The sequence below is a fragment of the Macrotis lagotis genome, chromosome X, assembly GCF_037893015.1.
Source record: "Macrotis lagotis isolate mMagLag1 chromosome X, bilby.v1.9.chrom.fasta, whole genome shotgun sequence".
Taxonomy (NCBI): domain Eukaryota; kingdom Metazoa; phylum Chordata; class Mammalia; order Peramelemorphia; family Peramelidae; genus Macrotis; species Macrotis lagotis.
This window is the reverse complement of record NC_133666.1, coordinates 281,593,559-281,619,729: the sequence shown is the minus strand read 5'-3', so window position 1 is coordinate 281,619,729 and position 26,171 is coordinate 281,593,559. Positions and strand designations below refer to the sequence as shown.

The 26,171-nt window shown below is 36.8% G+C and overlaps 2 protein-coding genes across 2 annotated transcripts in view; both read right to left on the bottom strand.

Moving 5' to 3' along the window:
• Positions 1-472: 472 nt before the first annotated feature.
• On the bottom strand, positions 473-1,420 carry LOC141498478 (small ribosomal subunit protein eS4-like). Its single transcript, XM_074201678.1, has one exon. The coding sequence runs from the start codon at positions 1,289-1,291 to the stop codon at positions 503-505; it is 789 nt and encodes a 262-aa protein (XP_074057779.1). The 5' UTR covers positions 1,292-1,420; the 3' UTR covers positions 473-502.
• A 21,253-nt stretch (positions 1,421-22,673) lies between these two features.
• Positions 22,674-26,171, bottom strand: part of C6 (complement C6) — a 73,000-nt gene continuing 69,502 nt past the window's right edge. Inside the window, exon 17 of the mRNA XM_074208505.1 lies at positions 22,674-24,896. Within this exon, the coding sequence (XP_074064606.1) occupies positions 24,715-24,896 (182 nt within the window). The 3' untranslated portion in view covers positions 22,674-24,714. The remainder of the gene's footprint in view (positions 24,897-26,171) is intronic.

Here is a 26,171-nt window from a genome sequence, read left to right as displayed (position 1 = left end):
TTTTTTTTTTTGCAAGGCAAATGGGGTTAAGTGGCTTGCCCAAGGCCACACAGCTAGGTAATTATTAAGTGTCTGAGACCGGATTTGAACCCAGGTACTCCTGACTCCAAGGCCGGTGCTTTATCCACTGTGCTACCTAGCCACCCCCTTTTTTTTTCTTTAAGTTTATTAATATCTTTTGTTTTAACATCAGCCATTTTGCAATATTCCTCTCCCCATCCTCCAATCACAGTGAGACTTCCCATGTAACAAGTTAAGCAAAACCAATAGAGGTACATATTCCATGCCATTTTATGCAACAGTCATACACAAAGCACTCTAATTCAAGGAAAGAAGAGAAAAGCATTATGGCTTGTTCAATATTGCTTTATAAAAATGAGCTGTTTAAGATTCTTATTTTTTTGGTGTAATTTGCGTATTTGTAGGATAATCATTTTAAAAACTAAATTTAAGATCTTAATTTGATTGAAAACCTACAAATTCTCTCATGATTTACAATCATTTAGCCACTGCTCTGCTTAGCTGCCAATCTCTTATCTCTCTCCTCAGCAATTGCAAGACGGATACCCTTTCCTCTGGGAAGAGAGATCCAAGGCTTATTACCTTTGCCAATAACAAAAATGTTTGAAAGCCTAGTGGCAAAACTATTGCCATTGGCATCTTTTACATGAACAACATCAAAAGAGCCAGGATGTTTCTCCCTATTTGTAATCACACCAATTCGACCCAAGTTGGCTCCACCCGTCACCATACATAGGTTTCCAGTATCAAACTTAATGAAATCAGTGATTTCGCCAGCTTCTAAATCAATCTGAACTGTATCATTTACTTTGATGAGGGGATCTGGATAACGGATAGTATGGGTATCATGGGTCACCAGATGGGGAATACCCTTTGTACCCACAAAGATTTTTCTCACTTTGCATAACTTATATTTAGCCTCTTCAGCTGTGATACGATGAACAGCAAAGCGTCCCTTTGTGTCATATACCAAACGGAAATGTTCCCCTGTCTTCTCAATGCTAATGACATCCATAAAACCCGCAGGATATGTGATATCAGTGCGGACCTTGCCATCAAACTTGATGAATCGCTGCATGCAGATCTTTACTTCATCTCCAGTAAGGGCATACTTGAGCCTGTTTCTCAGGAAGATGATGAGGGGGAGACATTCTCTCAACTTGTGGGGACCTGTAGATGGTCTTGGAGCAAATACTCCTGTTAACTTATCCAGCATCCAGTGCTTTGGAGCTGCTACACGTTTCAGATGTTTCTTGGGACCACGAGCCATGGCTACACTAAATCTGGGATAAAGCAGGAAGTTTACTCGACTGCAGGTAGGGTCGGGGACTACTTAATGGCTGTGTTTGGCCACATCACTTTAACCCTCTGGGCCTCGGCGTCTTCTCCAGAAGCACGACCAACCAGTCCCAGGGCCGTGGGCAAGAGCTCAGTGAACTTTCAATAAATAACTTGCCCCTGCCTGGCAAGGACACTGATAAATTCTATCTCTAGGCATAAGACAAGCACCTGTCAACAAAACAATGGATTTCCTCAGAAAGGATTATTCAATTTACATATCCCTAATTACCTCATCTCTGCTCTCAAGAGTTAATGCCTCCATCAGCTTATACTTGGTAACTTCATCTTCCTGCTCCTTTAAAAACTCACTCCTCAGTTGAGTTGCTTATTTTCCTTTGCAAAACTAGCTAGTTTGGGGGGGAGAGTCACCTCTCCCCCCCAAACTCTTCTGCCTTCATAACTTTCCTTTCTGTTTACCCTCTCAGGGTGGTTGCTAATGCTGCTGTTACTGCTGCTACTAATCTTTCTTTCTCTTAGCTTCTGCTAATCATAGGAGTACCCAGATAAACTTTTTTTGTCCTTAAATTCTTCTGGATCAGAGTCAATCTTTTAAATTAATTATTTCACATTTAACTGACTCTTGAAGCCTTTAGCCAGACATAGTCATTCTCACTACCAGTCTTGCAAAAGCAACAAATGGTATGTCACCAACTTCAATTCCAAGTTCCCAAAGTACAATGTTAAAAGAGATACCTCAAACTTTGATAGGTAATTTCTCTGGAGATACTTTTTTCTTTCTTTCTTTCTTTTTTTTAATACTTTATTTTATATTTTTTTCTGGTTATATGTAAAAATATGTTTTAAAATTCATTTTTAAACTTTGAATTATGAATTCTTTCCCCCCCTTCTTCCTACCCCACTCTCCCTCATTGAGAAAGTAAGTCATTTGATAGAGGTTAAGAATGTGTAGTCATGCAAAACATTACCATAATAGTCACATTGTGAAAGTAAACAGAACACTCCCTCCCCCCCCCCCAAAAGAGAAACCTCAAGAAAAAAAAAGGATGCTTCCATCTGTATTCAGACCCTATCATTAAATGTTCATCTTTTCCCACTGAAAGACAATGCTTAGTTTTGTTGAGTAGTTGATTTCTGGTTGTAATTCAAACTCTTTTGCCTTCCAGAATATCATATTACAAGCCCCATGAGCCCTTAATGTAAAAGTTGTTCAATTTTATGTAATCTTGTCTGTGGCTCCCTGACTGCTGAACTGGGAGTTCTGAAATTTGACTATAATATTCTTGGCAATTTAATTTGGAGGTCTCTTTCAGAAGATGATTGGTAGGTTCTTGCAATTTTTATTTTATCCTTTGCTTCTAGAATATCAGGGCAATTTTACGTGATTATTTCTTGAAAGGTGATGTCAGGGCTTTTTTTTTTTTATCATGACTTTCAAATAACACAGCAATTTTAAAATTATCTCTCCTGGATCAATTTTCCAGGTCAGTTGGTTTGCCAATGAGATATTTTACATATTCTTCTAGTTTTTCATTCTTTTATTTTTTGTTTTTTGTTTCTTGTTTTCCTCACAAAATCATCAGCTTCCTCTTGATCAATTGTATATTTTAAGAAATTATTTTCTTCTGTATCTTTCCCATTTGGCCAGTTCTTCTTAAAGTATTCTCTTCATTGGATTTTTGGACCCCTTTCATTTGACCCAGTCTGGTTCTTAAGATGTTTCTTTTCTTCAATTTTTTTATGTCTTCTTCATAGTTGCTAACTTGGTTTTCATGATTTTCCCACATCACTGTCATCTCTTCTCCCAGTTTTTCCTCTGTTTCCCTTACTTGATTTTCAAAATCCCTTTTGAGCTCTTCTGTGACCTGAGAACAATTCATATTTTTCTTGGAGGCTTTGAATGTAGAAACTTTGATTTTATCTTCTTCTGAGTGTATATTTTATTCTTCTTTTAACATCAAAGTCAATGTCTATGGTCAGATTTTTTTCTATTGTTTGTGTATTTTCCCAGTCTAGGGCTTGATTTTAACTCTGTTAAGGCCGGGCTCTGTTTCCAGGGAGGAAAGGGCACAATTCCAAGCTTTGGGGTTTTTTGCAGCTGTTTTCAGAGAGATACTTCTAGGGATCTGCCAGTTTTCAATTCTTCCAAAGTTTTATGTTCTAATGAGAGATTTGTGTCATTCTCTTGGCCTGTGCTCTGGTCTGTAGGTGACCACAAGGACTCCTTTCTGCTCTGGAATCATGAGGAGGATTTTTGTGACAGTAAGCTCTATTGTGTTGCTATTCCTTTTCCTGGGACTAAGACCTGAACCCAGATCTGAGTATGAGAAAAACCAAGAGCCCTGCCTCAGAGACAAATAGTCCCTTGTAAACTCCTGACTCCCTTACTGTTTGAGAGTTCCAGAAGCAGATGTGCTCAGTGGCTCTCCAGGCTTGCTCTTGGTCTGCCAGAGTCTGGTCTGCACAATTGAGACCTGGGCTGGACTGTGCTCCACTCTCACCCTGGTGTGGCAGGGTTTTCCTGCTGCCCTTCCAAATTGTCCTTATCAGTCTCAGGGTTAAAAGGTCTAGAAATCACCACCCCGGGTCTTTACCTAGTGCCCTTACATGCTGTTCCTAGATTGCTAGAATCCATTCACTCTGTTGGGGTCAATGCTTCTTTGAGCTTCTCTCTCATACTAGTTCAGCAGACCCTTCCCATGGATTTTTCAAGTTGTCTTGGGGTGGAAAATTGTTTCACTCAGTTTTTTTTATGGATTCTGCCACTTTAGAATTTGTTTAGAATCATTATTTAAAGGTATTTGAAGTAGTTTGGGGGAGACTCAGGAGAGTTTACTTTACTCTGTTATCTTGAGTCCATCTCCTCTTCATATATGTATATATTGCTTCAGTGGTCCTAAGATCTGGCACTTTAGACACTTGGTTTGTCAGTCTGACAGCTATCATAAAGGTTTACTTTCTAATGGAATAATTCATGTTCTAATCACATTTCAAATCCCCTGTGAGCCCCACCATACATTTGTACTCTTTCCCAACCTTCTCAAGGATATGGGGATTTTCACAATGCAATTTTGATAGGCAGTTGCTTTAAAATTCCATGCAGCTGATTTGGTAATCAAGAAATAGCAAGAAGATCCACTTAACTTTGAATATTCTTTTATTAATAAAGAATTTTTCCCTCTATTATACTAAATTTCTTAAGTACTCTAGTATCCCCTCAGAGGAATTTTTTTGCATATGTGTTTATTTACATAACTCTTTGTTAGCTTTAGCTTCATATGTAAGGCTTTTAAAAAATATATTTTAAATTTTCCCCTAACTACTTTCACTCAATTTAAAAACATGCAATTTGTAATGAGTTTAAAATGGTAAATGTAATCACTCTCTTCTTCTAATCTTAAATAATCTATTCATTTCCATAGTCTATATATTTATATATGCAAGTGGATTTATTTTACTTTGCTCCCTTGTGAGGCATATACAAACATTTCTAAAGCTGTGAGAATTTTAGTTTCTGGTGCTGTCAATAGAATATCATTTACACTTCCTTGGAAATAGTTGTTGACAAATGATGGAAATGAAACAAATTTACAGGAGAATCCAAGGAGGGGAAAAAACAAATCTTCTCATGAATCTAATCCACCAAGATTTTTCTAACAGAAAGGTTTTATATTATCTAGGCAGAAAATATATGTTATAAGAAAATTGATCATGATCCTTGGTGATGCCCCAGAGGGACACAGATCTTGACATACTCCTTGTAACCCTATTAAAGACAGAATCACATGTGAGAATGCGATTCCCAATCCAGAATTTAGACCTTGTCTAGTTCTGAGGTGAGATCAATATATATCATGTCAGTTCCAAACTTTTGGCTAGAGATATGCAAGTGTATTCACTGTCTTGGAAATTCTAGGGAAGTACTGTGATTATTTTATTAGATGATGATGATGTTGATAGTGTACTATTGAAATAGTTAGATAGGACTTGGTTTTGGACATCAGCACAACTGATGACATTATATTGGCCTTAGCAGCTTGTGTTCAAGTCTTATAGCTGTGATGTTACCTTGTCCTTATTCTCAGTTCAAACTCTCTGTGTAGCTGGTTATCTCTTCCCAAGTCTTGGGCTTCTAGATGATATTTGCCATTGTCCTGTTCTTGCCACCAAAGGGACTGTTACCTAACTTTTTCTAAGTTGCAATACAGCCTTACACTGTAGCTCCTATCTAGGTTATTTAATCTCCTTATTATCTGTTCTGCAGTCTTTTATCCCTAGCTTCCTCTATCACTGAAGATTGTAAACTTCTTAATAGCTGGAACCAAGGTTGTTTATATTTCCAACTTGGAATGTGAGAAGAGCATTAGTTTTGGACTCAAGGATTCTGGGTTAAAATCCTAGATCTGCTACTTTCTCCATTTGGGACCATCTGCCACCTGGGATCATTTTTCTAATTCAGGGAATTAGACTAGATGGTCTCTGAGGTCCCCTCTTAAGCATTAGGCTTGGAATTAGGAAGATTCTTCTTCATGAGTTCAATTCTCATCTTAGATACTTATTAGCTGTGTGATCCTGGGTAAAGTACTTAAATCTATTTTCCTCAATTTCTCATCTATAAAATGAGCTGAAGAAGGAAATGGAAAATCACTACCTTTGCTAAAAAAATAACTCAAATGGGGTCATGAAGAGTTGGACTAGTTAAAATGATTGAACTACAAGAACCTAGACATTCAGGAGAGAGCTTAGCCATTACTCTTTCGAAATATTGTTCCTAGAAGCTGTGCATATGAAGCCATAGAGGAATATGGCTCCATTAACCCATTGTCCATAGTCCTTGTTGAAATCCATATGTTGAGCTAGAAGCTAGAGCCTTCCTCTACTTGGACAAACCAAAGCAAATCAGCATGCTTGATTGTCCCAGTTCTGAGTCATTTTTTGGTGTGAGGCCATATTCATCCTCAATGAAGGCCTTTGATAATATGGCTGAAAACATCATGTTAAAAAAGTATGGGAGCCAAATGACAAATGGTAGAAGGATTTGCAAAGTCAATTTACAGATGAGGAGATCAAAGCAATCCATAGCCATATGAAAAATTGCTCTAAATCATTAATTATTAGAGAAATGCAAATTAAAGCTTCTCTGAGGTACCACCTCATGCCTCTCAGACTGGCTAATATGACCAGAAAGGATAATGATCATTATTGGAAGGGCTGTGGGAAATCTGGGACACTATTACACTGTTGGTGGAGCTGTGAACTCATCCAACCTTTCTGGAGAGAAATTTGCAACTACACCCAAAGGGCAACAAAAATGAGCATACCCTTTGATCCAGCAATACCACTACTGGGTCTATACCCTGAAGAGATGATGAAAAAGGGTAAAAACATCATTTGTTCAAAAATTTTAATAGCAGCCCTGTTTGTGGTGGCAAAGAATTGGAAATCAAGTAAATGTCCTTCAATCAGGGAATGGCTTAGCAAACTGTGGTGTATGTATGTCATGGAACACTATTGTTCTATTAGAAACCAGGAGGGATGGGAATTCAGGGAAGCCTGGAAAGATTTGCATGAACTGCTGAGGGAGATGAGTAGAACCTGCTGAGGGAGATGAGTAGAACCAGAAGAACATTGTGTATCCTAACAGCAACATGGGAGTGATGATCAACCTTGATTGACTTGCTCATTCAATCAGTGCAACAATCAGGCACAATTCTGGGGTATCTGCGATGGAGAATACCATTTACATCCAGAGAAAGAATTGTAGATTTTGAACAAAGATCAAAGACCTTTAATTAAAAAAATACCTGTTTTCTTATTATGTAAGTTTGCTATCTCTTATACTTTATTTTTTTTTCCTTCAAGAATGTGATTTCTCTCTCATCACATTCAACTTAGATCAATATATACCATGGAAACAATGTAAAAACTAACAGACTTCCTTCTGTGGGGGTGGGGTGGGGGGGAGGGAAGTGAGATTAGGGGAAAAACTGTAAAGTTCAAAATAAATAAAAATTTAAAATAAGTATGGGAGCAAGGACACATCCCTCTTTTTTTTGCAAGGCAATGGGGTTAAGTGGCTTGCCCAAGCCACACAGCTAGTAAATTATTAAGTGTCTGAGACTGGATTTGAACTCAGTTACTCCTGAATCCAGGGCTGATGCTCTATCTGACACATCCTTCTTTAACCCCATTGGTGACTGGGGAATCTTGAGAGCATCATCCACTATCCAGAACCCTGGGCATGGTGCCATGAGATTGAAATACATAATTTTCTATAAGGCCTCATGACTAATGATATCAAAGGCCTTAGTCAGATCTACAAATGTTGTATACAGACCTCTGTTCTGTTCCTGGCATTTTTCCTGGAGTTGTCTGGTCTGAAGCCACACTGGCTACCAGGAAGGTGACCATCTTACAGGTGAAGGATCAACCTATTAAGAAGGACTCTGGCAAGAAAATTGCCAGCAAATGACTAAAAGAGAAATACCCCTTTTATTGTCACAGGAAAATCTATTCCCTTTATCTTTATAGAGATGGATGATGGAGGCATCCTTGAATTCTTGGGGGAATAACCTCTTCATGCCATATAACCTGGAAAATTTCAGTCAGTGTTCGGATGAGCAATGGACTCCCCACCTTGTAGATATCAGCTGGAATAGAATCAGTACCAGGTGCTTTGCCATTTGAAAATAGCCAATGACATTCAAAATCTTTTCTTCAGTTGGAACTTCAGCTGGGAACTGATTGACTTCAACTTGAGGTAAATGGTCAATACTTTTTGTATTGATTGATGTTAATAACATCATGGAAGTATTCAGCTTGTCTCTCTAGGATCACATCCCTTTCATCAATAAATATGGTTCCATCAGCACTGAGTAGTTGAGATGCACCACATGACTTTGGCCCATAAATGGCCTTAAGGTAATCATAAAAGCATTTTGGTTTGTTACTGTCTGCATAAAGTTATATTTCATCTGCCTTCTTATTGAGCCAAGAGTGCTGCATCTCTAAGCTTCACTTTACTTTTGATGGAATTAAATGCTGCCTTCTTAGAAATAGATGAACTATTCTGCTGGTAAACCCTGTGAGTTCTTGTTTTTCACTTAGCAGTGTCTGTATTCCCTCAACGTTTTCATCTTGGTGTTTGTGAGCATTCTGACCCAGATGAGCAAATGCAGTGCTTGTAAACCAGATCTTTGCAAGTTGCCAACTGTATGTTAGCTCAGTTTTCTCTCCAAGTTAGCAAATCTGGTCCTGCTCAGAGAGACATTCTAATATCTTGCTGTTAATTCTTCTAGTATTAATTTTGCCTTGGGGTCACTGCTTTGGTTGAATGAGAATATTTAGCTTAGAGAGGATGAGTCTGTGAGCAGTCCAGCACTCTACAACACACATTGCCTTTGTCACTCTCACATCCTGTCTGTCTCTTCTCCTTATGATCATAAAATCTAATAGATGCTAATGTTTGCTACAAGGTGCATACAGGAAGTTTGATTTGTGTTTAGGTAAATGGAAGACAGTACTTGTGATGAGAAAGTCATGAATTGCTCACATTTTCAGTAGTAGACAATCATTGTTGTTGCTATTTCTAACTGCATTACTCCCAAGGACTCACCAATCTGAGTCTACTCTAGCATTAAAGTCAACCCAGAATTATAAGCTTATCCTCTTTTGATACATCGATGATAAGGATCTCCAGGTTGCTATATAAAATTTTTATTTAACTTCATCAGTGTTTGTCATGGGGGGGAACATAGGCACTGATGAGGGTGGCATGACATTTTCTCATTGTCATGAGTCTGCCATTTACTCCTTTTGGTAGGCATACAAGCTTGTATACCTAGATTAGTTTTTTTTTAATTTTTAAAGAATTTATTTGAGTTTTGAATTTTACAATTTTTCTCCCAATCTTACTTCCCTCCCCCCACAGAAAGCAATCTGTCAGTCTTTATTTTGTTTCCATGTTGTACATTGATCCAAATTGAATGTGATGAGAAGGAAATCACATCCTTAAGGAAGAAACAAAAAGTAGAACAAATAACAAGATTAGACAATAAGATATCTGTTTTTTTTCCTAAATTAAAGGGAATAGACCTTGAAATTTGTTCAAACTCCATGGCTCTTTATCTGGTTACAGATGACATTCTCCATTGCAGACAGTCCAAAATTGTCCCCGGTTATTGCACTGATGGAACGAGCAAGTCCATCAAGGTTGAACATCACCCCCATGTTGCTGATAGGATGTACAGTGTTTTTCTGGGTCTGCTCATCTCAGTCAGCATCAGTTCATGCAAATCCCTCCAGGGTTCCCTGAATTCCCATCCCTCCTGGTTTCTAATAGAACAATAGTGTTCCATGACATACATATACCACAGTTTGCTAAGCCATTCCCTGATTGAAGGACATTTACTTGATTTCCAATTCTTTGCCACCACAAACAGGGCTGCTATTAATATTTTTGGACAAATAATGTTTTTACCCTTTTTAAATCATCTCTTCAGGGTATAGACCCAGTAGTGGTATTGCTGGATCAAAGGGTATGCTCATTTTTGTTGCCCTTTGGGTGTAGTTGCAAATTTCTCTCCAGAAAGGTTGGATGAGTTCACAGCTCCACCAACAATGTAATAGTGTCCCAGATTTCCCACAGTCCTTCCAACAATGATCATTATCCTTTCTGGTCATATTGGCCAGTCTGAGAGGCATGAGGTGGTGCCTCAGAGAAGCTTTGATTTGAATTTCTCTAATAATTAATGATTTAGAGCATTTTTTCATATGGCTATGGATTGCTTTGATCTCTTCATCTGTAAATTGCCTTTGCATATCCTTTGACCATTTGTCAATTGGGGAATGGCTTTTTCTTTTAAAAGTATGACTCAGTTCTCTGTATATTTTAGAAATGAGTCCTTTGTCAGAATCATTAGTTGTAAAGATTGTTTCCCAATTTACTACTTTTCTTTTGATCTTGGTTACAGTGATATTATCTGTGCAAAAGCTTTTTAATTTAATGTAATTGAAATCATTTAGTTTGTTTTTGGTGATGTTCTCCATCTCTTCCTTAGTCATAAACTGCTCCCCTTTCCATAGATCTGACAGGTAAACTAGTCTTTGATCTTCTAATTTACTTATAGTATTTTTTTTTTATGTCTAAATCCTATAACCAGGGAGGCTAGGTTGTACAGTGGTTAGAGAACTGGCCCTGGAGTCAGGAGTACCTGGGTTCAGATCTGACCTCAGACACTTAAAATTTCCTAGCTGTGTGGCCTTGGGCAAGCCACTAAACCCTATTTGCCTTGCAAATAAACAAACAAACAAAATAAATGAATAAGTAAATAGATAGATAGATAGATAAATAAAATCCTGTAACCATTTGGATCTTATCTTGGTAAAGGGTGTGAGGTGTTGGTCTAATCTAAGTTTCTTCAATACTAACTTCCAATTTTCCCAGCAGTTTTTATCAAAGAGAGAGTTTTTATCCCAATAGATGAACTCTTTGGGTTTATCAAACAGCAGATTACTATAATTGTCTCCTGCTTTTGCTGGTCTACCACTCTATTTCTTAGCCAACACCAAATGGTTTTGATGACTGATGCTGTATTTTTTATTTTGTTTTATTTTTTTAGATTTTTAAGGCTGCCCCTAGACTGATGCTTTATAATATAATTTTAGATCAGGTAGGGCTAAGCCCCCTTCTTTTGCACTTTTTTTCATTAAATTCCTGGAAATTCTTGACTTTTATTTCTCCATATGAATTTGCTTACAATTTTTTTTAACTCATTAAAGTAATTTTTTGGAATTTTGATTGGTAGGGCACTAAACATGTATTTTAGTTTAGTAGAATTGTCATTTTTATTATGTTTAAGCTCTACCTATCTATGAGCAGTTGATATTTACCCAGTTACTTAAATCTGATTTAATTTGTGTGAGAAGTGTTTTGTAATTGTTTTCAAAAAGTTTCTGAGTCTGTCTTGGCAAATAGACTCCCAGGTATTTTATATTGTCTGAGGTTACTTTGAATGAGATTTCTCTTTCTAGCTCTTCCTGCTGTATCTTGCTAGACATGTATTAAAAAGTTGAGGATTTATCAGGGCTTATTTTATAACCAACTTTGCTAAAATTGCTAATTTCCAGTAATTTTTTGCATGATTTCTTGGGATTCTCTAGGTAAATCATCATGTCATCTGCAAAGAGTGAGAGTTTTGTCTCTTCTTTCTCAATTCTAATTCCTTCAATTTCTTTTTCTTCTCTAATTGCTGAAGCTAACATTTCTAATATGATATTGAATAGTAGTGGTGATTATGGGCACCCTTGTTTCACCCCTGATCTTATTGAGAATTCCTCTAGCCTCTCCCCATTGAATATAATGCTTGTTGATGGTTTCAAATAGATACTGTTAATTATTCTAAGGAACAGTCCATTTATTCCTACATTCTCTAATTTTTTTAGTAGGAATGCATGCTGTATTTTGTCAAAAGCTTTTTTCAGCATCTATTGATATGATCATATAATTTCTGATTGGTTTGTTGTTGATATAATTGAGCATACTAACAGTTTTCCTAATATTGAACCAACCCTGCATTACTGGGATAAATCCTACTTGATCATAATGTATTATCCCAGTGATAACTTGTAATCATTTTGCTAAGATTTTATTTAAGGTTTTTGCATCTATATTCATTAGGCAGATAGGTTTATAATTTTCTTTCTCTGTTTTAACTCTTCCTGGTTTAGGTATCAGCACCATATTGGTTTCATAGAAAGTGTTAGGCAGAGTTCCATCTTTCCCTATTTTTCCAAAGAGTTTAATATAGAATTGGAACCAATTGTTCCTTAAATGTTTGGTAGAATTCACTTGTGAATCCATCAGGCCCTGGAGATTTTTTTTCTTAAGGAGTTCAATGATGGCTTGTTGACTTTCTTTTTCTGAGATAGGGTTGTTTAGGTATTTAATCTCCTCTTCATTTAACCTGGGCAACTTGTATTTTTGTAAATATTCATCCATTTCACTTAGATTGTCAATTTTTTTGGCATAGAGTTGGGCAAAATAATTTCAGATGATTAATTTAATTTCCTCCTCATTGGTGGTGAGTTTACCTTTTTCATTTATGATACTAGCAATTTGGTTTTCTTCTTTCTTTTTTTTAATCAAATTTACCCGAGGTTTATCACTTTTATTGTTTTTTCATAAAACCAACTTTTGGTTTTATTTATTAATTCAATAGTTTTTTTGCTTTTGTTTTTATTAATTTTTCCTTTGATTTTTAGCATTTCTCTAATTTGTTATTTAATTGGGGATTTTTAATTTGTTCTTTCTCTAATTTTTTTAGTTGCACGTTTAGTTCATTGATTTCCTCTTTCTCCAATTTATTCATAAGCATTTAAAGATATATACTATATCCCCTAAGAGCCACTTTGAGTGAATCCCATAGGTTTTGGTATGTTGTTTCATTGTTGTCATTATCTAGGATAAACTGGTTAATTCTTTCTATAATTTGTTTTTTGTTCCTCTCATTCTTTAAAATGAGGTTATTCAGTTTCCAATTGGCTCTGGGTCTATATTTCCTTGGCCCAACATTGCATATGACTTTTATTGCCTTGTGATCTGAGATAGATGTATTCGCTATTTCTGCCTTTCTGCAATTGATCATTAGGCTTTTACATCCTAGTACATGGCCAATTTTTTATAAGTTCCATGTACTGCAGAGGTATATTCCTTTCTATCCCCCCTTTCAATTTCCTCCATAAGTCTATGATATCTAGTTTTTCTAACAATGTATTTACCTCCTTAACTTCTTTCTTGTTTATCTTATGATTCAATTTATCCAGCCTGAGTTGTAGAGTTTTGCTGTCTATGTCTTCCTGTAGTTCTTTCATCTTCCCCTCTAAGAATTTAGATGCTATCCCATTGGGTGCATACATATTCAGTATTGAAATAGCTTTATTGTCTATGGTACATTTTAGGAAGATAAAGTTTCCTTCCCTATCTCTTTTAAAGCTATCTGTTTTTGATGCTGCTTTGTCTGAGATAAGGATTGCTACCCCTACTTTTTTCACTTCAGCTGAAGCAAAATATATTTTGTTCCAACCTTTTACTTTTACCCTACATGTATCTCTCTTCTTCAAATGAGTTTCTTATAAACAGCATATTGTAGGATTCTGGTTTTTAATCCACTCTGCTATTAGCTTATGTTTTAAGGGAGAGTTCATCCCATTCACATTCAAAGTTATGATTACTAATTCTTTATTGCCCTCCATGCTATCTTCCCTCTGTTTGTATTTCCTCCCCTTCCCCCCTTATCTGTATTCCCCAGTATTTTGTTTCTGAATATCGCCCCTTCAGGGTCTTTACCCTCCTATATCACTCCCTCCGCTTTGTTTCCCCTTTTCCTTTTTCCTCTTTTCCCTTCCCTTCCTTTTGTTCCCCCTTTGTTCCCCTCTCCCCCTCCCTTTCTTCATCTCTCTCCCCGTTTTCCCTTTTTAATACTTGAAAGGTTAGATGTTTTTTTAAATTAACTAAGTATGTGTAAGTTGACTTTAAAAAAACATCTAACCTTTCAAGTATCTTATCAGCCAAGTCTGATAAGAAGAAGATTCAGGTGTTTCTCATCTCCTCCCTTCTTCCCCTCTTATTACCATAGGTATTTTGTACCTCTTAGTGTAATGAGATTGACCCCATTCAATCCCATCCCTCCTGTCCCCCTTTTTAAGGACGCAGTGTTTTTTAGATCATTCTGAGTCATAGAAAATTGAGTATCACTCACTTCTAGCTAAGTACATTCTGTCTAATAGAGTTAAAATTCTTGAGGGTTATTAGAGTCTTTCTCCCAATAGGGGTTAAAGACATTTACAGCCCATTGGATAGCAGTCTCATGGATAGATCATGAATGTCCATCATTTCTGGCTAGGTATATTCTCTCTATTAGAGTTACAATTCTCAACATTTATGCGAATCTTTTTCCCCATGCTGGGATATAGCCAGTTTCAACTCATTGGATAGCAGCTCTTTTTTTCCCCTTTTACCTCCCCCACCCTTTTTTTACCTTTTTATGTGTCTCTTGAAGCTTCTGTTTGATGTCCATATTTTCTATTTAGCTCTGGTCTTTTCATCAGGAATTTTTGGAATTGTTCCATTTTGTTAAATGTCTATCTTTTTCCCCTGGAAGAGAAGGCTCAGCTTTGCAGGATAGTGGATTCTTGGCTGCATTCCAAGCTCCCTAGCTCTTTGAAATATCTCCTTCTGGGCCCTTCAGTCCCTCAATGTTGATGCAGCCAGGTTCTGCATAATCCTTATGGTGACTCCTTGATATTTAAATTGTTTCTTTCTGGTTAGCAGGATTTTCTCTTTTATCTGATAGTTCTGGAATTTGGCCACAACATTCTTTGGTGTTTTCATTTTATGATCTGTTTCTGTTACTGGAGGGGATCTATGTATTCTTTCAGTGACTACTTTGCCCTCTGGTTCCATGATATCAGGGCAATTTTCCATCACTAGATCCTGTAATATCCAGGCTTTTTTTTTTCTCTTCAATGTTTTCAGGAAGTCCAATAATTCTCAGGTTGCCCCTCCTCAACCTGTTCTTGAGGTCATTGGTTTTGATGATGAGGTATTTTACATTTTCTTCTATTTTTTTCTATTTTTTGTTTTTGTTTTTAACTGGCTCTTGCTGTCTCATGAAGTCATTAGTTTCTACAGACTCCATTCTTTTATTTTAGGGAGGAGTTTTCTTCATTAACCTTTTGCAACTCCTTTTCCAATTGGTCAATTCTACTTTTGAGAGAGCTTTCCATTTGACCAATTGAGGTTTTGAGAGAATCGTTTTCTTTTTGCATTTGCCCAATTGAGGATCTGAGAGATTTATTCTCATTCTGTATTTGTCAAATTGTATTTTCTAAGGATTTGTTTTCTTGTTGCAAGGTATTAATTGTCTCTCCTAACTTTTATAGTTGATTTTTAAACTCCTTCCTTCTTTCTTCAAGGAAGTCTTTCTGTGCTGAAGACCAGATCATATTCTCCTCAGAGGTTCTAAGTCTCTCTGAGTTAGGCTTTTTTCCTTCCAAGAATTTTTCTATGGATCCACCTTTCCGCTGACCCTTCTTCATTTTGCTTAGACTTTGAGTTGGGGAGGGGCTGGTTCACAAGGGCCTGGGATCTCTAGAGGCTTTACTCACTGAGTGCAATTTCTGTGGATGGCCAGTTGGTTGCTGGTTGCTTTCTCTGGAGTGTCTGTGACCTTGATTGAGGCCTTCTCTCTTAGCTTGAAGGGAGAAATTGAAGCTATTGAATCCTTTTGCCTTTAATCAATGGTGGGCTTTACCCTGGGGTGAGGTCATCCTTCTCCCTATTGTCAGTTGGGCTGGTTCTTCTGCTCACACACCTGTGCCTGAGGCAGAAGTACTCTGCAATTGTTTGTTCTGGGAAGGGGCCTCAGCTGCAATGGAGACCTCAGAGTTCCTCAGACCAGAGGAGCCCAGGGATGGTGTCTGCAGCTCTCCTGCCCCAGAACTCTCCCCAGCACTGTTGGCAAGCTCCAGAGTGTCAGTGCCAACACCAGTACCTCTGCTCCCTAGGTGACTCAAGCCCCTGTAGTCTAGCCCCATTGCTGATCCAGCAGGTCTGTCCCTCAGGCCTTCAGACTCCCAGGCTTCAATTCAGCTGATAATCTGGTTGATCAGGGGCTGATCCATCCTCTGCTCCCAGTCTCACCTGCCCGGATTTGCCCAGGGCTGCTGTGGGAAACAAATTCTGAGGTAGATGTTCTTTCTCCTGGCTTTTCTGGGTTTTATGGGTAGGATTTCTGTTAAGAGGTTTGTTTCATATGATAGATGGGGAAAGATCAGGAGACTTTAGAACTGTACCTGTCTTCTCTCCACCATCTTGGCCAGAAGTCCCTAGGTTAGTTTTGATTGCGAAACCTATTCCAGCTTCACAGCCTTCCCCTTCACTGTGACCATTCTAGAAAAATGTGCATCCAACTCTAACTTTAATCAGCTGGTCTTCATTTGTCAGCCCTGTTTCACTCAGGGCTGCTATTTATATATGATACATGCTGAGCTCTCTTGCAATAAGAGCTGTTTGTCTTTCAGGTCTATTGGATCTTGTGTTATCTATGAGTGTGTACATTCCAAGAACTGATGGTGAATGGAGTTTTCTTTGGAGAAATTTTTAAAGATTTCTTTGTGTCCTGAATGTACTATAAGAATCCCCAACTGCTGCCATGATTAGGCCAGGGTTGGATAAGCAGACAATTTTTAGGGTACCTTTTCTACCCACTTCTTCACATCAGGAGGTAAGCAGTGTGATCCTTAAAAGGGTTCCTCAGACACCCAGGGGCTGCTGCATCCCACTGCTGCTTTCAGTGGGGGAATGACCTTGTTACCTGGGCCACCCATGTGTAGGGTTGTGACTACAGCTCCCAGTGTATCTACACCTGCTGCTTCATCACATGTCTGTTGCCTCAGGACTTTGAGGAATGGTTATTTGTGATGTCTTTTGTTGCTTATGTAAATTGGATTTAAGTGAGGTACAGCTGCACATAGTCATCTGCCTCTCTCTCTCCTCCAAAATCATTATGATCCAGCATTGCAGGACAGTTAAGACAACTAGGGATGGCTCTAGATGCTGTGGATGACCTTGGCATCTTCGATGTCTAACCAAGCTCTAAATACTCCACAGCACCTGCTTTGGCTAGCTTCATGGCCATTGGACCGAATGAATTGTTCTCTTCCACTCATTCACATGCTTGGGGTAGACATTCCTCACTACTCAACAATGAGTTTGAGACTTCCTCAGTTACCCTCAACCTGGTTTAGCCCACCTGTTGAAATGGTTTACTAGGGAGTGGTCACTGTGCATGCTACAATGTCTTGGGGTCACAGTGAGAGTTTGGTAGTTCAGATGGACATCAAAGGTGGAATGCAGCCCTGAAAAGGACTTGGTAGCCATCATACCAAGGTACTAGTCTTTCTTGAACACACCCTACATCCCTGCCCTGGATTCAGTAGGATGTGGGTTTGAATCTGTCCTCAAAAATTAATGATTACTTATCTGTGTGACTTTGGGCAAGTCATTTAAACCCATTGCTTTGAAACATAAAGTCAGCCCTTTACTTCCACTTGGTTACAATTCCAATGAACTTCATTCTGCCCTTGGAATTAAGTACCCTGTTCTCCCTCCTTTTCTGTTTATATATTTTCTTTCCCTATTATATTGTATGCTCCTTGAGGGGAGGGACTGTCTTTCACGATCCTTTGTACCCCAGAAGTTGGCACAGTGCCTGGTCAGTAGTAGAAACTTAATATTTATTGAATGACTGACATTACTGTGAATGCTTTCAGGTAAAATTATCATACATAGAATGCAATTTCCTTGAGGGCAGGTAAAGTTTTGAAGTCAATCTTTATATCTTCAAAGCCTTAGTACTAGGTCTTACATTATAATATGTATGGAAAATTCATATTATACAAACAACTGAATGTTTGCTAAATTGAAACCTCCATTTTACAGATAAAAAATTAATACTCATAGAATGATCTGTCTGAGGCAACACAGCTAATATGTATCAGAAGTGGGATTTGAACTGAAATTTTTCTGCTTCTATGTTCAATATAACAGTTCACCACATCACATTGCTAAAAAATGTGTTGGTGTGAGAGTATTAAGGAAATGGAGGCAGTGTGCTTGGTATAGCTGGATCCAAAGCCAGAAGATGTGAGTTTAATTCCTTTCTCTATCTCTTAACTCCTGTATGACCTTGGGTGAGTCCCTTAACTACTCTGTGCCTCAATTTCTTCATCTGAAAAAATAAGAGGATTAGGTTATACATTCTGTGAGGTTAGGGACTGCCTTTTTCCTCTTTTTGTGTCCCCAGCACTTAGCAAAGTGCCAGAGACATAGGCTAAGCACCTAGTGCTCAATAAATATTTATTGAATTTAATTGACATCTATGTCCCCTCCATTCAATACCTAGAATATTATGAGTTTATGAAAAGGGTTTGTTTTAGAGTTTGAGAGTTTTTATAAGGGGGAAAGGGAAAAACAAATTTCATTAAGTTCTAGGCCAGACAAGCTCTGATTAAGCTAAAACATCAGTTTGACAGTGATATAGAATTTAAGAGCTGAATTATAGAAATCTGGTGGCTCTCTTGGTTCTCTAGGATTTCTCTGAGAGAACAATAAAAAAAAGTTGTTCTTAGAACTAAATAAGGAAGGATTCATTATTGCTAAAGAAAGTTTTACCTGGGTTGGAGTCTAGTTAGGAACTTAAATTGTATTTGAAACTCCTCAAATTCCCAAGTTTCCCAAGCAGAAAATGGCGCTACCTGAGCAGCCTTCCTGGACTGATATAAGATCAATTCAATCTCTAGACTACTAGTAAGAGACAGATTCATCATTTCCAATCTTGAGTTTCTTTATAATAATTCATCTTTCACCAGAGTTCAAAACTAACTGTATCACATCTATACATGACTTTAGAATCCTGAGTGACCATTTCATTTGAGAGAAGATTATAATGATTTGCCTGATTTAAAAATTAATAAATTTGTTTATTTGAAAAATCTTTAAACCAAATTTAAAGGGATAAGAAGGTCTTAACATTGTTATTAGTTTAAATAGGGTAGAAATTCAAAAATAAATTGGTGTAAAAGCTTTCAAATCAATGCTTAAAATCATTTAAGAAAATGAGATAGTTTGCTAGTATGTCAAATGGTGAGCCAAGTCTTTCATTCCTTCTTCATTTATCCACCCCCCCAAATCTGTAGTTTCTATCATCTTTTGAAGAAATATCTTATGTTCCCCCAAAATTATATGTCTGCTGACAAGGGGAATAAGAATGGTTAGTGGTGGTAGGAGGGACTGATGAATCTAGGTTTCCATGCCAGGATTTATGAGAACCTATTGATTTGGGCAAAAAAAAATAGCTCAAGAGTTAGGGAAGTAAGTGGACTTTGAAATCAACTAGCACCTTGAGCTAAAGTAATCACCTTCAAAATATGATACCTCTACCTCCCTGAATAAGTGATTTATTTAAAATGATCCAAAAAGAAAAGGGAAGCTAAGCAGTGCAATGGACAGGATACCAGGTCTATTGCAAGAAATTTCAAATTCAGCATCAGACACTTAGATGTATGATCCTGGGCAAGTCACTTAACTCTATTTGACTCAGTTTCCTCATCTATAAAATTAACTGGCAAACCATTTTAGTATCTTTGCCAAAAAAAATCCCTAAACAGTATCACAAAGAATTGGGCATCACTGAGATAACTGAACAACAAAAATAATAAGGGAAGACTATTTACTGTGGATATCTCTCATTCCCTGGGGAAAAATAACATCACATACCTAGGAAGATTTAATGTATGATGTGGGGGCGGCTAGGTGGTGTAGTGGATAAAGCACTGGCCTTGGAGTCAGGAATACCTGGGTTCAAATCTGGTCTCAGACACTTAACAATTACCTAGCTGTGTGGCCTTGGGCAAGCCACTTAACCCCATTTGCCTTGCAAAAACCTAAAAAAAAAAAACAAACCCAAAATGTATAATGTGAATCACTTTGAGCTCTCATGTTCTCTCTCTATGAAAGTAATAGTTTTGCTTAATAGCTCTACAATAAACCACAAGTGAGAGGGAACCCTCCTACTTTTAAAATAAATTTTTTACATTGCTTTTGATGATCATTGCTTTCTAATGATCATTCTCCATGCAGTTTATCCACAGTAGAACAAAGAAATATGGTTAAGCAAAATAAATCATCTCATTGGCCATGTCTACCAATTTGTTACATTCTGCTCCTATGTAGTTCACTACCTCATGAGTGAAAGAAAGAAAATAAGTCTTACCATGAGTTTCTAAGCTAACTTTCTTAGGCATTTCCTCAGTGTGATGGAAACATCACTAGGGGCTAGTCAAATTTCCTTCTGTTTTTTTGTTTGTGTGTTTTGTTTTGTCCATACTGACATTACTGTGAGAAATGCAATAAAAGCAAAATTATCATGCATAGAATGCACTTTCCAGGGTATCATGGATCTATTTCCTGTCACTTCTATCTCATGCTTGGAATGCACTCTTTTTTCAAACCACTCTCCTTTAAAATCCCTACGCCCCCATTTACCATTAAGAGACAACTCAAATCCACCTTCTATATGAAGTCTTTTCCAATTCTCCAGCAGCTAGTAACCTTTCCCTAAATTAACTTTTTATTTATTTTGTTTGCACACTTGGATTTAGAATCATGGTAAATATTTTTCCTTTTTTGAACTTTATTTTTCTTGAGGTTTTCCTTTTTTGGGGGGGAGACTATGTTTACTTTTACAACATGACTACATTTTTTCACAACTACACATTTTTTTGTCATTCAAGAAAGATTTTATACATTTTGAGTTTTACAATTTCCCTCCCCCATCTTACTTCCCTTCCCCCAGCCCCACAGAAGGCAGTCTGTTAGTTGTTACATTGTTTCTATGGTATACATTGATCCAAACTGAATGTGATGAGAGAGAAATCATATCCATAAGGCAGAAAAATAAAGTATACGAGATAGCAAAATTATATAAAAAGATAATTTTTTTTCTAAATTGAAGGTAATCGTCTTTGGTCTTTGTTCAAACTCCACAATTCTTTCTCTGGATACAGATGGTATTCTACATTGCAGATAGCCCAAAGTTGACCCTGATTTTTGCACTGATGGAATGAACGAGTCCATCAAGGTTGATTATCAACCCCATGTTGCTGTTAGGGTATACAATGTTTTTCTGGTTCTGCTCATTTCACTTAGCATCAATTCATGCAAATCCTTCCTGGTTTCCCTGAATTCCCATCCCTCCTGGTTTCTAGAATCATGGTAAATTAATATGAATTGTCTCTAGTAGATTGCACCTAAAATAGAGATGTCAAATATGCAGCTCCAAGGGTCACAGGAGATTGACAACATTCTCAAGTATTGACTAAACCATGTTAAAAGTAATTTAACAAAATAAATAAAAATACAATAGAATATAGATGGTGGTAGTAGCAAATATTCAAAAGAGAACTTTGAACGCCAAAATGGAGAAGGGTTCCATATGAACAGCAGTTGAACATGGATTCCTTGGTCCTGAGAGATAAGTGAGTGCCATTCTGAAGGGATCAAAGTTGACTTCCATTGCCCTTGACTGATCAAAAGGGCATTGGTTTCAGATCCCCAAATCTCTATGTGACTGATCCAGGATACCCAGCAGGAGTTCCTGGGACAGTTCTCCATTCTTTGTGAAGGTCAAGGCTTCCCTGTAATGGGTTTGCCCTGAGAGAGGGGTTAAGTCTTGGGAACCATCACAGATCCAGCAGTGTTGGATCAACTCTTGCTTAGACCATGGAGTGACAAGTCAATTTGACTCTATGGTTGAAAGTTTGTCACCATAAAATTAGGCCATCTACAGAGGATATCAAAAGCCTCGGTGATAAGAGAAAAACCTGACTCTAAAAGGTCAAGGTCTCCTATTTATTGCCAACCCTCCTGTTCTAACTAGGTCAGGCACTGGGCATTTTTGCTCACTTTAATCACTCTTTGTACAAATCAGTGTCATCACTTTCCTGACTGAATGGTGTACTGGCTACTTTGAATTCTCTGGCCAGCAGAGAACTGTTCTAAGCTACAGTGAATGAGATGGGAGGCAGAAATGGTAAAGCACTCCAAATTTTATTACGGTCCCACAGCAGCTTATATCCTAGTCTACTTCCATACTTGTGGACAACTCATGCTACCACCTTAAGCACTAATCATATTAAAGATTACACATTGGTTAGATCATTACACATTGGTTAAACAGTTACACATTCTTATGCATACTTCATTGCTCTTGCTATAATGTGATTCTTGATCAGTGTCAGAAGATACAAAGGAAATGCGTCATGCTGATCTTATGGAAAAGCAAAGGGGTTTGGGGTCATGCTGATCTCCTGAGAGACTAAGCCAGTGTGTTTGAAAAACAACAAGAGGTCACGAGGGTCTTTAAACCATTACCTTTGTCATTTCACAACTGTGGTCCTCAAGAATACCTAACACCTAATGTCATAGTCTTCTTTGATACCTTAAGGACAACTTTTATGATGATGTGGATGCTGATAGTACTGCTACTGCTGATGTCAATATGTTTTTTAAATCAATATTCCCCTGTAGGAATTCTTATGTGTCATTTAGTGGCCTCCATTTCCATTTGAGTTTGACCCCACTGGCCTAAAACAGAGTATGTTAATTTTTTCTTTTACTTCAAAGAAACAACTCAGTGTTTTCTTCTATTATAGTTTTCAAATAAAATATTTTATTTTTTCATTTTTGAATTCTCTCCCTTCTTCTCCCCACACATTGAGAAGACAAGAAAGATAAAAACAGTTATAAATACACATAATTATGCAAAAACATTCCAACATTAGTCATGCCCAAAAAAGAAAGAGGGAAAAAAAAGAAGAAACAAAGAAAAAAGAAAGAAAAGAAGTCTTAATCTGTAATCTGAGACTATCAGTGTATGATATTTTATCATGAGTCCTTTGAAATTGTGGTTGGTCATGGAATTGATCAAAATTCCTAAGTCTTTTGGAGTTATTCATGGTAGATTTGTAGTTTTATATGTAATCATTCTTTTTTCTTGTGCTGTGTTATGGAAATACTTGTTTTATTCCATAAATTAAACATAAAATAAATTTAAAAAACAAAGATGATTATCTTTATAATATTGTTATTATATAAATAGTTTTTTGGTTCTGCTTACTTCACTTTGCAGCATTTCATGCATGTTTTTCCAGATTTTTCTGAAACTATTCCTTTCATCATTTCTCACACAGAATATTATTCCCTTATGTTCATATTCTATAACTTGTTCATTCCTCAATTCTTGGGCACTCTTTCAGTTTCTAATTACTTTGTCACTATGAAAATAACTGTTGTATTTTTGTTAAGTATGGATCCTTTTTTTCTTTCTTTGACTTATTTAGGGTATAGATGCAGTAGCAATATCAATAGATCAAAGGATCTGCACATTTTAATAGTTTTCTAGGCATAGTTCAAAATTTCTTAGAATGATTGGACTAGTTCACAGTTAGTTTAACCAAAATGCATTAGAGTATTTGTTTGCTTACAGTTTATAATTTTTGCTTTTTTTAAAATTTGGCTAATCAAACATGTGAGAGTGTACCTGAGAGTTGTTTTAATTTATATTTATCTAATTAATATATATTATATTATATAATTATATAATTAATTTTTAGTGATATAGGGCATCCCCCCCCAATATGGCTACTGACAACTTTGATTTCTTCCTCTAAAAACTGCCTGTTATATATTTTTATTTATTTTTAGGGGGTTTTTTTTGCAAGGCAATGGGGTTAAGTGACTTGCCCAGTCACACAGCTAGGTAATTATTACGTGTCTAAGGGTGGATTTGAACTCTAGTCTTCCTGACTCCAGGGCAGGTGCTCTATTCACTGCACCACCTAGTTGACTCTGATCATTTATCAAATGTGAAATGGCTTTTATTTTTATAATTTTGAAGCAGTTAACTATATGTCTTAAAAATCAAACCTTTATCAGAAAAATTTGCTGCAAAATTTTCCTCCCTAATTTCTTGCTTCTCTTCTAATTTTACCTGTACTGTTTTTGTTTTAAAATTTTTTTATGTAATCAGAACTGTCCAGTTTTAGTCTTGTGAACCTCTCTATCTCTTCTTTAATCATGAATTCTTTCTTTATCCATATAAATTAGGCAATTTGTTCCTTACTCCTCTAAATTACTTAGAATGTTGCCCTTCATGAGTAAATGTTACATCCATTTGGAGGTTTATTTTGGCATATGGGATGTTGGTGTATATCTAGCTTCTGCTAGATTATTTTCCAGTTTTTCCCAATAATTTTTGTCAAATACTGAGTTTCTGCTCTAAAAGTTGATATCTTTGAGTTTATCAAACATTAGATTTTTGTTTTCTTTGCTTTTCCTAATCTATTCCATTAATTAACTTTATTTCTTATTTATAACCAAAATGTTTTGACAGTTACAGATTTGTATTATAGTTTAAGATCTGATACTGCTAGGGTCTTCTCATTTTTTTCACTGATTCCCTTGATATTCTTGAATTTTTGTTCTTCCAAATGAATTTTTAGATTATTTTTATGATCTTATAATGTTTTAGTAGTTTGATATGACTCTGAATAAGCAAATTAATTTAGGTAGCATTGTCATTTTTATTATATTGATTTAGTCTATCCATCAACAATTAATATTTTTCCCAATTTTTTTAGATCTGCTTTTATTTGTGCAAAAAGTACAAAACATTTTGGGGAAGTGAATTCTAGATCCATCTACCCCCAAAGCTCCAAACACATATGTATTCTAATTTTTCTTGTCTATAATGTACTATTTTTGTTCTCTGGTCATCAGGCAATACATTGCCCTTCATGCACTATTTCCACATTCTTTTGGGCACAGTTCAGGGCTCCCAGGACACAGCTACTCATGGTTTTCTCAGTCTTTGAAGAACCTATTCTGATGCAATAGTCTTTTTTTCCATTCTTGGGGCACTGGTAGGGCATCAGACAGACACATGTATATGTGGAGGCTGAAAAAAGAGAAGATATTATTTGTCACAGATCTTTAGAAACTGCTTTCACCTAATTCTTTTTGAAATTGACTAACTTCTCAAAATGACTATTTTTGACTTCAATTAAGCAAATATTATAAAATAACTCTTTGTGTTCATTTATTATTCCAAGCTAGTGTTGAATAGAGAGATGCAAAGTTTAGATTAGATACCATTCCTGTCCTCATGTAAGTTAAAGTCAAATAGGAGTAATTTAGTTGGTGGGGCAGCTAGGTGGTTCAGCAGATAGAGCACTGGACTTGGAGTCAGGAGGACAGAATTCGAATTCAGCCTCAGACATTTACTTAGCTGTGTGACTTTGGGCAAGTCACTTAACCCTGACTAACTCGCATTTGGGGCCATCTCTGGTCATCCTGATCAACATCTGGCCACTGGAACCAGATGACTCCGGAGGAGAGTCAATATTAAAATGTCATCATTATTAAAATAGAAGTTAAGGTTTCAAAAGTAGGAAGGGAGAAATCTTCCTCCATCTCTCTTCAAGGGTAAACTGACTGCACTCATACAGAATGCTAAGGAAAAAATGTGTTGATATTTCAAGGAGATGTATTTACTACTCTAAGAACTGTGGGAAATGTCACATATTCAACATCCACTTTCCCTAGAGAGATTCCTTTCATTATGTTCTAAATAACATCCTTCCATACCTAGGTTTAGAACTTAGCACTTAGCACAGCACCCCCTTGCTCAAATTCAAATCATGTATTTACCATGACATCACTTCCCTGATGTCATGGTCTTCTTCAAGAATGAATGGCAAACATTATTATTATTATTATTATTATTATTATTATTATGTCAGAATATTAGTGATTAATTTAACTATGAGGTCCCCACCTTCAGCTACTAGTTAATCTCAAATCCTACTTAATGCCTTAACCATTGACAGATAACCCTAAATATGCAATAACTACCTTAGAAAGGTGACAATTTTTAATAAAGACCCCTATTACTCAGGGATTTTTAACTTTTTTGTGTGTCATGGACCCTATTGACAGTCTGGGGAACCCTATGAATGTCAAATGCATAAGACAAAATACAGTAGAACCTCAGTAAGAGTAATGGTTTAAGTCAGAGTATGACCATCATGTTTGGACTTGAATGGCTTGTGAAAGGATGATGCTCAACTAGGACAATGATTTCTTTTTTTTTGCTTTCATATATCAAACACAGGAACCTCATTCAACACACGTTGGTTGTACATTTCTACTTCAGTACTTTCTTCATGGACAG

What these genes read in the sequence shown, in the direction of transcription:
- LOC141498478 (XM_074201678.1), bottom strand. Translation starts at nt 1,291, where the DNA reads ATGGCTCGTGGTCCCAAGAAACATCTGAAACGTGTAGCAGCTCCAAAG.